The 14,251-nt window shown below is 39.8% G+C and overlaps 1 protein-coding gene across 3 annotated transcripts in view; it reads right to left on the reverse strand.

The window, feature by feature from the left end:
• LOC148334849 (cGMP-inhibited 3',5'-cyclic phosphodiesterase 3A-like) overlaps positions 1–14,251 on the reverse strand; it is a 65,292-nt gene that overhangs the window by 16,991 nt on the left and 34,050 nt on the right. For all 3 annotated transcript variants that reach the window (XM_088298957.1, XM_088298956.1, XM_088298955.1), the window contains exon 2: positions 8,956–9,006. In XM_088298957.1, the coding sequence (XP_088155083.1) occupies positions 8,956–9,006 (51 nt within the window). The remainder of the gene's footprint in view (positions 1–8,955; positions 9,007–14,251) is intronic.

Below are 14,251 nucleotides of genomic sequence, written 5' to 3' on the forward strand. Positions count from 1 at the left end.
GCTTCTTTAACCAATCCGATTTCTAATTTGCCCCATGGGCTCAACTAGCTAACATCTGCATTTTTCCATTTCGTGGTTCAAAACATTTACTGTAAAACTATTATCGGTCTAACGGAATACATCTGTAGCGATCTGCACAGATTAAATATAAACTTTTAGTGCAATGGGTGATGCTCGACATTTTTTTTCTGACGTGCCACAAAATCCATTTTGAGGTATCGATGGTTTCTATAACTGACATAAAATTGGTTCTGTGAAATTTTTTTTTGCGAAATCCTTGAACTGCCAAAATCATCCCTTGTCAGGACACCCCAAAACGGCACCACGGGTTGGTTTAATTCTAAACCTTAAATGGCCTCTTGCAGATTAGAAAAGGCAACAACAACAAAAAATAGGGCACAAGTAGTCACAGTAGTCTGGGTCGACATGCTTGCAGATTTTAGACCAAACAAAATCAGGCTGGAGCATGTTCAGCACATCTGTGCGGCGACATTTTAATGAATGGGCTCATTAGCAACGTCCAAGCAAAACAACACGGCTTTATTGTATCCCTCCCGCGGTAGCTGCTAACTTTCACATCTTCCTGAGCGTCTGCAAGGGAGCTCGGCTCCGTCTCGACTGTCGGTGAATAGATCCACCAGACTCACCACTTCTCGTTTTGCGTTATCGGATTTTTTTTTTTTTTTCCTCCGCCCCAATGTCACATTCCCTTTAACACCAGCTGCTAGACAGCCTGAATAAAAAAAAAAAAAAAGTATGTTTATGCTGTCTTAAATATCCTGGGGCTGGCTTGAACACAACACGAGTGTGTGTGTGAGTGTGTGCGCACTCCCCATTCAGCCAACATGTGGGAACATTTCACGTTATTTTCCTTGCTCATATCTGATAGGTCGGCGTGTCTATAAAAGTTCCCTCCTCGTCTGCAGTTATTGCCACTTTTGGTTTGTCCGGTACAAAAAGAGATTTGTTCATCGACGAGGTTATTCTTTATCCACAAATAACCTATTTGCATCACCACGTTGTCCACACGACACGTAAACAAGAGTCTCTTGGGTTATTTACAAGCTGATTTGAGAATTTCCTGCTGCACAACATCTGGATGGAAAAAAGAAAACAATGACCCCTAGCGGGTCTCATATCTTCACACACTCTTGCACGCACGGACCATCTGGATCATCTGCAAATAAATACAGCGGAACCTTCCCATTAAGTGGTGCAATTTGCAGTTCAAATTTGCCTCAGAATTGTCACAAAACAGATGAGATAAAGTTCCATTAATGTCAGTAAATTGTGTAAGCTCAGACTCTTTCCAGGATGGACTCCACAACTTGATTTTTCTTCTTTTTAGAAGTCATGCATACAAATGGTAAATATTTACAACATATGATAAAATGTTGAATGAGTTTACTCATCCAGATAACAAGTGTGTGACCTTGGCGGCGCTCTGGCTTTCTAGTTCATGTTTTTTGTTACAGGAAAAAAAAACAAAAAAAAAAAACTTTACATACATTACATTGCTTTGAGAACCTCTCAAACTGGACCTCAGTGCCTATAAAAGTGGAGTTAGGTTTGATTTTTATTGTGGCCATGAAAGATTTTCTGAGCATTGTGGCAATGTGTAGAACAGGCGTGGGCAAACTACGGCCCGGGGGCCACATGTGGCCCGTTAAACGTTTTCATTCGGCCCGCCAAACTTGAAAAAAATGAAATGAATAAACCCTCTTAATGTTTTATTTTCTAAATAATGAGGTGTGTCAAAGACATATATTTTGTTTTAATGCTTTTGTTCACTTTCATTTAAAATTACATGGTTTTTTTTTCTCAGATGAGGTGAGTGTCACCAAAACACTCCATCCATCTGTTCCTGGTCCGGCCCCTCTGTCAAATTTTAGAACAAATTGTGGCCCGCCAATCAAAAGGTTTGCCCACCCCTGGTCTAGAGAAATACAACACACGGTATATATTGCTGAAAATTGTAAGCATAATACACACACAGCACGACAACGGTGCATACGAGCAGAACTATCTCTCGCTAATCAGTGGGATTAAAAATTAATCAAGTTCGCCTTTAAGTTTAAAGGTGAATTTGATTCATTTTTATTGAGGGTTAAAGAATTTAACTTAATTTAATGTTGCTTAGTAATCACAAAAATATATACACAAAATAAAAACTACTTATAAACTATACATAAAAACCAGTAACTGTGTTAGCAAATAGCTGAAGGCTTTAAAAAAACGATAATAAATCGATAATAGCAAATAATTAAGAATTAATTGTAAGAGTTAATGTTTGAAACTGGTATCATCATGATTAATTTTTTTCATTTTCCACTAGAATAGAATAATTGTTTCACTTTTCCTGGGCATTTATCAACTTACTCTTTGTGTTTCTTAACAAGTGACGAACCACATCTGACTCACTCGGCTGTTTTGTGGAAAAACACACATTCTCAACGCCAAATATTTGGATAGCTACAATGAAGGATTGGACAGGAAAATACTTTTCAAAACTGTTGAAAGTATGATCGTTCGGAGTCGAAACGAGTCATGAAGGTCAGCATAAGCTGTTCACCAATCCTTCATGTCATTCATAACAATATAGAGTATGATCCATTTTAAATGAGGTTTCCAAAAGTACAATAAAAACATTTTTTTCTCGTACCTGCAGAGCAAACATTTGCTTTAAATTAACAGCCTCAACTTTGAATGTTGTTAGCCCCCGAGAGCTCGCAATATTCCTCCTAACCTGGTGGCCTGTGCCAGAATTCTGTGCTGCAAAATGATTAATGCACAAGGCCGATATTTGGTTTTGTTGACATGTAACATTTAAACCATGAACAAGTATCAATAAACACGATTTTATGATCAGCTAACAGCCAAGTCAAACACGAGGCGACGCGTGAACATTCTGTTGTGGCATGGATGAGTGATGGCGGCCTGCGCGATGAAGCATTTTTTTTTACTGGCCGTGTGAACTCGTTGTGGAAGAGTGCGTCAGCAGGCGTGCGGTGGACCAACGCCCGGACGAGGGCCCGTCCGTGCGCACGAGAGCCAGGGCTCGTCAAAACAAATCAGCAGTCGCTTCTGAAGCCTCGTTTGTGTGCACTCGCAGCTTTTGCTCACTCGTGCCTGCACACGGATCAGAGTAAACAACAGCAAAAATGACTTCTTGAAGGTCTCGTGCCTGATTTGCATTCATATTCTAGATTTTTTTTTTTTAATAATCTTTGATGTCCTTTTATCGGGTTTGTACCATCATTTGGAATCAGGAATTCCCAGGATGACCTTTTTTCAAGCTATTTTAGCTGGTCTTTGACACAGCTGGGTTTGTCATCAATATTGAATATATAAATACCAATTTGCTGATTTCTCAAAGGTGAATATGATTGGTGATTCACCATGGATCATATTTCTTAATAGCGCATGTAAGCAAGCATACGATGTGGGGATAATGCTAATGCTAGGTGGTTCACAATAAGCTAAAACTGATAGTGCTAATGCCGTTGCTAGGTGGTTCACATTAAGGTAAAACTGATGGGGCTAACGCCAATGCTAAGTGTTTCACAAAAAGGTAAAACTTATAGTGCTAATGCTATTGATGGGTGGTTCACACGAAACTAAAACCGATTAGGCTAATGCCAATGCTAGGTGGTTCACAAAAAGGTAAAACTTGTGGTGCTAATGTTATTGCTAGGTGGTTCACAGTAAGGTAAAACTGAGAACTCGAAACAAGCACTTATGAGAAAGGTCAACTTCTTCGCTCACCAACCTGCTCTTTTTTCATAAAGTCCCGGTATTGATAGTAGGAGTTATCACCCGTTGTCAACTTTTTACTCAATGTCATGTATATGCTCAACAATTTTTACATCTAAACATGATCTAATTGTTTGCCATACTGCTTGAGTTTGATTTTGACGGCATGGGAGCTCTAAACTGAGAAAAATGACAGGTTGTCTTAAAAATATTAGAAATTTTGAAAAAAGATGTCAGAATGCAGTGTTTCAAATAGTTAGACCGAGTAGGAGTCAGCGTTCCTGTCTCAACATTGTGCAAGTACAACATACTGGGAAAGTGAGGCCAATGACTTTATGTTTTGCAGTAGACTGGAAACACTTGGTTTTGACATGAAAATAGGAAAATGAGAGGAGCTTGTTTTTCCAAGTACATGGGTTTCAACATTTCATTTTGGCTTATTACTCCCTTCAGTCTCTGCTGTAGAAGCTAAAATACATGCTCTTTGGGTTTTAAGTCAGGGGAATGAGTGAATCATTCTAAAACATTTCAACTCCTTTTGGGTCATGATATTATCTTCCGTCATCTGGTAAACTTGAGGACAAACAATGCAACCACATGGTGTTTAAAAAAAAAAAAGGGAACAACCTCTCCTAGTGTTGTTGGACAGTCCTTCACATGGGATAATTTTCTATGACTATAATTAAGACATTTTCATCCTTGGCTCTGATAACGTTTATTAATGATTATCAATGGAGTACACAAAAACAGGTCACATATTTGCTATTTCTAATCTGGTCCTCATTGTGCACTTTTAACCTCTTGGCTCCACCATCTAAACAGGCCATTCACGGAGTCTGCAGTAAACGGACAGTGATGTGTGGGATTGTTGAAATTGTGCAATAGTGAGAAAATAATGTGTCCCGCGAGGGAAGTAAACGCTGGGACAAATGGCCTCGGGGGCCTACTGGAAAGAAAGTAAAGTGTTTGATCTTCCAAGTAAACACATTTAAACCCTATAAGAAACTATTAGTCCTCACATGGGCTACGAAATGCATGCTAAATGATTTTTGGGGTCTCAGTCATAATCTTGCACAAATGGGACTATATTGAGCAAGAAATTGGTTAGTAGAATAATAATGACAAATGACTTTTGCTTACTTTTGCAAATCCCCCGCCCACCCTTTTTCAGGGCCGGTGCATATGCATACAAAGGTCCTGAACGGATTATCTGAAGAGTTCACCACTAACAATAACAAAGCAGTGATATAGTGTGAATCATAGCAGAGGACTAAGCACAAAGCTCCCTCCGGATTCTCCTCGTTCCCAGCCAGTCTCGTCGAGCCAAAACTACACCCAGCACTCAGCTTCCAACTTCCCAAACAACCCGCGAGCGCAACTCCCTTTACGAGCTCTTAAGAAGCGAGCAAATTGCTCAAACTCTGCTGAACCCGATTCCACCGCTGCAGCCTGGCCACAACATCTTGTTATTGCATGTTTTATTCAAGCAAAGGGCGTGTAAGGCGATGGAAAGGGGATGTGGGGCAATCAAAATAAAATCAATTTCATAAAAAGGAAGTCGCGGTTATTCCATCATTTCACATATTTGAGTGCATTTGGCAACTACTGCTAGTTATATTATTTCAACTAATCGAATTTTATGACTGTATTTCTTACACCGGTTTGGAATGTGTCCAAACTACCTCTCTTTTTCCAGGGTCACTTTGAGTCGCTCTAGTATGCTTTGTAAGAGTCTCCCAGAATGGTAATTTTGCACTAATAAATATAAAACAGTTTATTCAATATATGACCCTAGATAAATGAAAAATGGACAAAAAAAACACACATGACATAACAATATAAGTAATAGTTTGGAAATTGATGATTAACTTAAAGGGGAAGTCAAGTCAAAAAAAATTGTGTGTTACATAAATGTTCTATGCAGAACCGCTGTTCTAAAGACTTATTGCTTGAATATTATGTTTGTGAAATATGAAAACCATCTCAGGGGGCGGCCATTTTGTGAAAATAGCTTGAAAACAAATACACTGCCGCTCTTGAACGCAACTTAAGTCTGGCAAGTGTTGCAAAACTCCAAGTTCCTCGTTGTGCAGAGGTTGAGTGGCGTAATTGTTCCCAATATTTAACGTCTGGATGTTTGATATTCTTTTTTCAGGGTGTCCAAAGTACGGTCATTTATTTTTTACATTTGACGTGGCCCGTGTCATTTGCCTGCACACTTCATTGGTCTCATTTTTGGGTCATTAGACATAAGATGCACCGTAGCAGAAAACCAGAAATTTAAAATGCGAACAATTCCAGGAGAATCGTTCCGTTCCAATCGATTTTTGTCACCCAGCCCAAAACTGGCTGGTAAATTTTTATCATCACTCACCAAAATGAATTCTAACCTGTACTTGGCAGTTGTTGGGTGTTAAGTTAGAACCCTGACGTTTAACAAGCAGTTTGTTAACATCATGTGGGATAGCCGTTCAGTTTTGTGACATGTTATGAAACTCTCTCAACTTGAAGTGCACGGCATCTACTGTCGCCTTTTTTGTACTATTTTAATCGACTCCAGCATAAAAAAATTAGCATTTTTTTTAGCATTTATTTTGTGATGCTGTTGTGTTATGCAATGGCATATGATAGCAATATAAGAATAGACCTTGAATGAAGCGCATTTATTTTATTTTTTTTCCGGAGGCTTCTTCCAGACAGCGGCGAAATTGACTATGTGGTACGACATGCTCGGCAGCTATTAAAATCAGATTTTGGCTGACAATGAAATGGGCACATCATAATCGAAGTGCACTGTATTGGAAATGTTACAACATTGCTTTTTCGTACCGATTTAATAAGGACGGACAACTTGAAGTGATTTTTTTTTTTTGTTGCTATGTTTTGATTGTCTGCAATCGTTTTAAAATACAGACCCTTTCCATACGAACTGTAAGTTCAATGTCAATGCCACAGCTAAAACATCCCCGAGAGCTTTGGCCCGCGAGGGAAAATAAAAGATGCGGTTTGGAAAGCGAATCCGCTAATGTGCGGCGTGCTGGCGAATACGACACGGCGCAAATCAATCAAGCGAGCAGCACGAGAGGCGGCTGTATGATGCAGACATGCGACGAGGTGTCACGGCCGCGCGGCCAAGCAAGCCAAACAGCCTCCGTGGGAGAAAAAAAAAAAAAAAACAGAGCCAAGGGACAACAGCCTGCAGATGGAGACGCTTGCCAACGAAACGTCAACGTCTCGCATGTCTTGGGAAGCTTGCAGGATTCCACGGACGGACACCGGCTTTGCAAAAATGACCAATCACTGAAGAGGACGCATCAATCAAACAAGGCCAGAGGGGGAGATCACACTGCCGTGCGGATGTGAACTACCACGGCGAGTCGAAGCAGAAATTACAGAAGTCATAGCAGAGTTACGGTCGCACGTCATTAAAGAATAATTAATTTCCTCATCCCACAACAACTTTGCGGGATTTATTGGCGTTATCTAATCTGACGCCGTCGTCGCCGACTCTATTCATTTTGTGTGCCTGTCGTGCTGATAGCAGCGCCACGCAAATGCACGCACGCACAAACGCAGCCGTGCCAACATCCAAGGGCATTGCTTGTTTTCCATGTCATCCACAATGATGCCCCGTGGCTCAGTGGCAGCTCGATACATCGATGACGCCCATACGCTCAGCTTCCAAACACGGAGAAGGTAACGTCAAAGCAGGGTATGTGGGGGTCAATTTGTCTGCAAAAAGATTGGGACTAGTTGGCCTTTAAAAGGGTACTCACCCCGCTCCGGCCCTCACTAATATTTGTAAACGATGCTCAAAGTGGGCGTGGCCTGGAGGACCATTGAGGGGGGAGTGGTCTGGCTGATTGACAGCAGCAGTGACAAATCAGCACCTAAATAATTTCTCTACAATGGCAAGCTATGTTAAGGAAATTAACCAAATTCTATGCTAATTAATCACTAAGCAGAAAATGCGGAAAATTTAATGGTAAAACTTTATAATGAGTACACACTCATAAGCATTAGCAAAGAATTTGTAAATACTGAGGTCATCGTTTATAAAGCATGTTTCTGACATGAAAATTAATTTGCGTACAGTTTGTAAATACCTCATTAATATGACATAATTCAAAGTGTTTTCATTGGTCAGTTAAATAAATGGTAACGACAGAACAAAGATTTACATCTCATTAAAAACGGCAAAATCATTCAGTGTGCATCTGCATGCTGTATACTGTGGATGGATATCGGAAAAAAAAATAGCAGGTGGTACCTTGCAAAATAATGGGTAACAGTTTATAATAATAAAATATTTAAAAACTATATTTACTGTGTGTCCACCTGGTACAGCAGCTGTACTGAGGCAGACAAAGTGAGACTCCAGAGAACAATCAAAACAGCGGAGAGGATTATTGGCTGGCCTCTCCCCTCCCTGTTGGACATCTACTCCAACCTGTGCCCCAACAGAGCTCACAAGATTATTAAGGACATTCCGCACCCAAGCTCGCACCTCTTCAACCTGTTGCCCTCTGGCAGGCGCTACAGGTGCATCAAAACAAAGACAAACTAACTCACAGTTTCTTTCCGAGAGGCATCTCCATGCTGAATTCTCCGACATGTACCGTAGTCTTTTTAGAGTAAAATGGAAGGATCTGCAAACGCTTTCACATATACCACTTATAAATGATGTTATGAAATGATACTACTAATAATATGAAAGTATTGTACTTTAACGGCAACAGTTTGACATCTTTGAATAAATAATTGGTTGCAATTATTATTATTTTTTGATAGGTTGTTGTTTAAGTACTCCATGACTTATAAAGCATACATAAAAAGTACCGGTAAATAAAAAAAATGGCATTATATTTGACAATCAATGCCGGCAATGCATCCATTTTAGTCAGGTAAACCCTGAAAATGTTTACATGTGCTATAGAATTGATATTTAACTTCTGAAATTTCAGACGCTTACATCAGTGTCAATTCTCATTGGATCAGGTCATGATTTGCTGTGCTTATGTGTGAGCCCATGACATTAAGTCCCAGAATGAAACTCAGATTTGGGACGATACTTGACTTCCTTTCGGCTATAAAGATCATCTTCACTGACTTCATTGATTTTGCAGATGAAAAATGTTTGAAGCTTGTAAAACGTTTGCGTTCAGTGTGTGTGCGTGTGTGACTTGCGTCGGTCCGACCCACCTGCGATCCTCGGGAGCCCCTTTTGTGTTCCCAGTCTGAGCGGGCAAGAATCTGAAAGACGACAAAGACAAAAACTTTCGTCAAATCAGTGAAAAGCTACAACATGATGGACAGAGCACTAAAACACTCCAAGAGTTTGCCTTTGCAAAGATCATAACGACTTGTTTTGATGGACATTGTCAGCATTCTGGCCTATGTAGTGGAATTATGTTCATCAAAAATATTGGAAACTACAAATATCAGCAGAAATCATCCAATTTATTTTTGTTCTGGTCAATCCAAATGGAGCGTTATAATCTTTGACAATTTGATTGGATATAATTCCTACGACATTGTGGTGTGCATTTGTGAAAAAGCGGAGAAGCCAATGTGATTGCTGGTTTGTACATGCAAAAATGACGTTGTGTCCCCCCCTCCCCCCACTTTCCACTAAGCACAGACATCTAATGCAATTTCACAGTCAGGTTTGGTTTACTTTCGTTCCTACAGGCTGCCTGAGGGTCTGGTGGAGGCGGAGGATCTGATTACCAGCCACTGTGTCCTCCTCAGGCCCCTCGCCACCCCAACCCTCCTCCGCCTCATTTTTTCCCCCCCCTCCCCCACTTTCTTCAGACTCACTGCATGCGTTATAGCACTGGCGCGTGCTCCAGAAATTCTGGACAGCCAAGTCATGACTAAAACCTCGTCGGATGTATGTCGGCTCTCTGGTCCAAAGGCGCCTTGACGAAGCCGACATGGCACTGTGACAAATCACAGCGACGCATTCACCAAAGGCAAGCGTCACAGGATCGGCGCCAAAAGGATAATTCAGGTGTAATTGAATGTGTCGCTGGGGCTTATTGAGTTGTGTCACGCTGTGGGCTAAAAGTGAGGACTGGCCTACAAGCAGCTTAAACTGACACCAGCGTGATTCGTTGCGTCTTGTAATGCCGCTTGACTCCAAACAAGACACATATGAGATTGTTATTCTTATTTGCTTGGATGTAAGCTCGTTTAAAAAGAAACAAAAAAAAAAAAAAAAAAAAAACACTCGGCATTGTGAGAAACTGTGTTTGGGAAATAAAAAAAAAAATATGACAGCAATGCCTCAGGGTGATTAGTAAAGTAAATAAATGCATTTACATTTAAAATGTGCTCTAAAAATAATTTTCAAAGATACAAAATTAAAACTGTTGCAGTGCAAATAACTAGATGAATTCATTAATGTCATAATTAGTCAAATCATTTAAATTTTGTTTCCCCTGAAAACATTTTCAATGATCAATATTGACATTAAATAACGAAATAAATAAACATATCTCGAGTGAATTAAAATGATAATTTGCGAAATCTCAAATTGAATGAATGCCCATTTTTAAAATAAGTCAGTTAAAATTCTAAATTAAAATGTAGAATAATTTCTCTCAAAAAATTGTAGGTTTTAACAATTTAGAATTATATATATAGTCTACAAATAATAAAAAGATAATCATTTCATTCCAACGTCTTTATCTTGGTGGGTCAATTTAAGGTACAAAAAGCAGCTGGTAGTCAAAAAAGTCAATAAATAAGGAAAGTTGAGGAACAAAAACAGTTGCCAGCTGCCAAGTTAACATGACATTTACATTGAAAAAAAAAAAACAAAACATGAAAATAACCCAACTATTTGGAGGTTTGTTGACAGTGTGTGTGTGTCTCTTGGATCCTCAGCAAGTTAGTACGTCCTTGTATGTCTTCACACGTGCCATGCCTGAAGAGGTAAACTGGAAGTCGAAGGCAGCAGTTAATCCACACGGTAAAAGGCTCATTTATTAGATTCGCTGTAAATGACGGCCAATTAACCGCTTCATTAACGCTTTGACAACAGCGCGGCTGCTAACAGAGCGCCTCAGTCAATTGCAAACCTGAGTGGTGCCTTATGAGCCCTTTCCAAGTGTACACATAAACAAGTCTTATGTAAGCCCGCCTTTCATGTGTGTGAAATGCGACACGGTCTCATGACGGGCAACGGGCCAAAATCTCGGCTCAAATCAGGTACACGTGAAAATTGCAAGATAGAGGAGTGACAGAGAGACTTGCCGGAACAGCTGATACATACGAATGAAAACAGTACTTCGGGAGGAATATTTAAACTCCTCATAGAAAGGTCAGTGATTTGAAAGGTTGACAAACGCGAGGCAGACGTGATAACCGCCAGGTCTCCATGCTTCCATGAGTTCACCTAATCACAAGATTAAGAAAGTCAAGCATACGAGTCGAGATATGCCACTAGAATAGCACAATTTGAAGCCAAGACTCATTAAAATTTGAATGTAAGGCATCCAGTACAGCAAAGGTAAGCAATTCCTAAACGGGCCATGCCACTTCCAGTCCTGCAGGTGTTGATCTGCTGAAGCACCAACTGTCAAGGATATTCACCAGAACAATGCGGCTCCATGTGATCAGATCAACAAGTCTTTGTCTTTTGCCCCAATGCAAGCAGACTGCAACGTTGAAGTTTTGCCGCACCTTCATTCAGATGTGCATTAAAATTCAATGCAATATATTAAAGAAAGGAAAGTGGTTAACTACAACATGTGATCAGAACATTATTTTGACTTTTTTGTGTTGCTTTAGATGTTCTATGGTTATCTGTTGCGTTACAAGAGCGACCATATTAAGGTACATAAAAATACACAGTGGATTTGCGGTCGCCCGGTCCGCAAAAGTTCTCGACTTGTATGCACCGGTCCGCAGCGGAAAACTATTCTAGGTCATAAATCACGAAGGGGACATGAATTTATTGCACTATTTACAGTCCAGTTTTCTGGTTCGCAGCTATCCAAATATCCAACAACTGCATGCTAAAATGTTGCTCGTGCCCCAATCATGAAATAAAACCCAGCAAAGGTCAATAAAATAACTTGAATCTGAAAATGCGTATTTCCGGCGAATTTACTAAAAAAAAAAAAAGGCACACCTTTCACTCCTAAATGTTTTGACAATTCCATTGGTGAAAATGAGAGAATACATTTTCTCTCAATATTGACACAAGGTCATGCAGCATCTACCCCCTCGTTCTCCTCACATGGAAGACTCCGCAGATGCTTAATGAATTATTCCCGCAGGAGCTTGAATACGTGACGCTGTTTATCCTTCTCCGCTTGTTTGCTATCCACTTTGCGCACACCATGAGGTAAATGTGTGCTGCGGTCCGTAAACACAAAGGGACGGCAAATTAACACTCAAAGAAGCCGCTATGAGAGATGGCGGCAGATCACATCTACAAATATGATTCCTCCGGTGAGATATTTCAAATGTCATTTGGGGTCAACCCTGTAAGATGACGCCAAAGCAAAATTAAAAAGGTTTAATTGTTTGTATTTTTAATTTTATTCAAAACCACATTTTTTTTCAAACTGATACAAGTTGTCAACTTGTGATACTGATACCAGTATTATATCTTATACGTAACATTGATATTAAACCAATGACAAATAAAGACCTGTTTTTTCCGATAAAGATAAAAAAAAAAATAAAATAAATAAATAAATAAATAAAAAAAACAGAATAGTCACACTCACCTTATTCAACTCCGGTTTTGTGGCACTAAATTTTGGAACAAAATTGACAAATACGTGCAGTAACCCGGAGGAACGTGTGGCACTGTGTGATTTGACTGACAACATGCTGGCAGCGGCACGGTTGAACAAAAAGATGAAGTATCAGCTATGATCAACATTCATTCCGGGTAATATTTCCAACGATGCCGGGTGGTATTTGGTGCTGATCGGCAGTGGTTCGTAAAGTTTGGAAACACCTTCGAATTCAAATGGTCTCAAACACATGAAGAGGAAGATATCAAAGCTATAAGCTCCTCATAATGCACATTTGTGAATTGAAAGTCAGTCCAGGTCATAAAGTATCATCCGCATCATAAAACTGACTGAGAAAATGCCAATATGTGCAAAGCTGTTATCTGGGCAAAAGGTGCCAACTTTGAAGAATCTAAATTATAAAACATTGCAATTATTTTTTTATAGCAAAATATTCCATTAATATTTCTTAAGTTACCATTTAGGACAATTTTGAAAAATGATAAAACACTGAATTAGACGGTGTTTCCATGCATCTATGAAATCCCATATTGGAGGAAGTCATCAATCAAATTGTGTTAACAAATAAATGCATACATGTTGGCAGCAACACGCTATCAATGCACTCTAAACATTAACACAAACCTAATGAACATGAATACATTCATAAAAATTACATCTTAATGGGCATAGAGAGGACGGGCAATGATGCATTTCACAGAGAAAAGTGCTGAGTCATGCGGAAATTGAGTGACCGAATGGAAATATACTATATAAATGTTACAGAAATGACATCTTAATGGTCACATGGATGGAATTTAAAAGAAAAATAATAATGCGCTTTCAGCATTAATATAAATATATATACTACTAAAAATGACATCTTGAGATGAGATAAAGTTCAGGTAAAAAAAAAAAAAAAAGTTGTGACAGAGACATATCAGGATCCTTTGTGAGAACTAAATATCTTAAAACATGGCTGATATTGGCCAGATATCAATACCTTATATTTTGATCCCTTTCAAAAATATCAACTAATGACACTCCAACCCGGTGTGTCACATGAAGGCGAACGCTGACATCTGAATGAAACCCAACGAGACCCTCCTGACCAACTCGACTGCAAACACACCCGTGTAAATACCAGATGCACTTAGCCTTAAACATGCGGTAAGAAAGCAAACAGGTGCCGGGAGAGACAGACAGGCCAGACCTCTACATTGCACTGACCAGCGAGAGACATTTTTTTTTTCTTGTATTTGGACCCTTTGGTAGATAATTTGCAAAAATGCAATGACTGCATCATTGACAAGTACTCAAGACAATAAACGCTTACGATGACGCCAAACATTTGTTCCAAACCATGTACTCTCTGACACGCTTACGACAAAATTGCCTTTTGAACTCAGCTGCAAATCACAGACTTTCATCAAATGTGCTCATATTGACGAGAGCGTCTTTAGTGGAGCTCCCAATTCGCTTTCAATGATCCTTAATGGATCTCTGAGGACCACAATGAAGAATGTCCAGTGCAGATAGACTCCAGTTTGACATTATTGCTGTTTGCTATGAATCAAGCTGTCCGGAAAGATTTCGAGCCGTCATCTAGGGCTGGGGGGGGGGGGGGAAGTCGACCAACTCGATTGTGTCGACCGCAAAACTTGATAGAAACAAAAACGCGTTGGCAGAGCTTGAACACTCTCCACACGAGAGCGTCGTTCTCGGTGTAGCTATAGCTAACA

The sequence above is a fragment of the Idiotropiscis lumnitzeri genome, chromosome 6 (assembly GCF_059441095.1).
Source record: "Idiotropiscis lumnitzeri isolate Australia: NSW breed Sydney's pygmy pipehorse chromosome 6, RoL_Ilum_1.0, whole genome shotgun sequence".
Taxonomy (NCBI): domain Eukaryota; kingdom Metazoa; phylum Chordata; class Actinopteri; order Syngnathiformes; family Syngnathidae; genus Idiotropiscis; species Idiotropiscis lumnitzeri.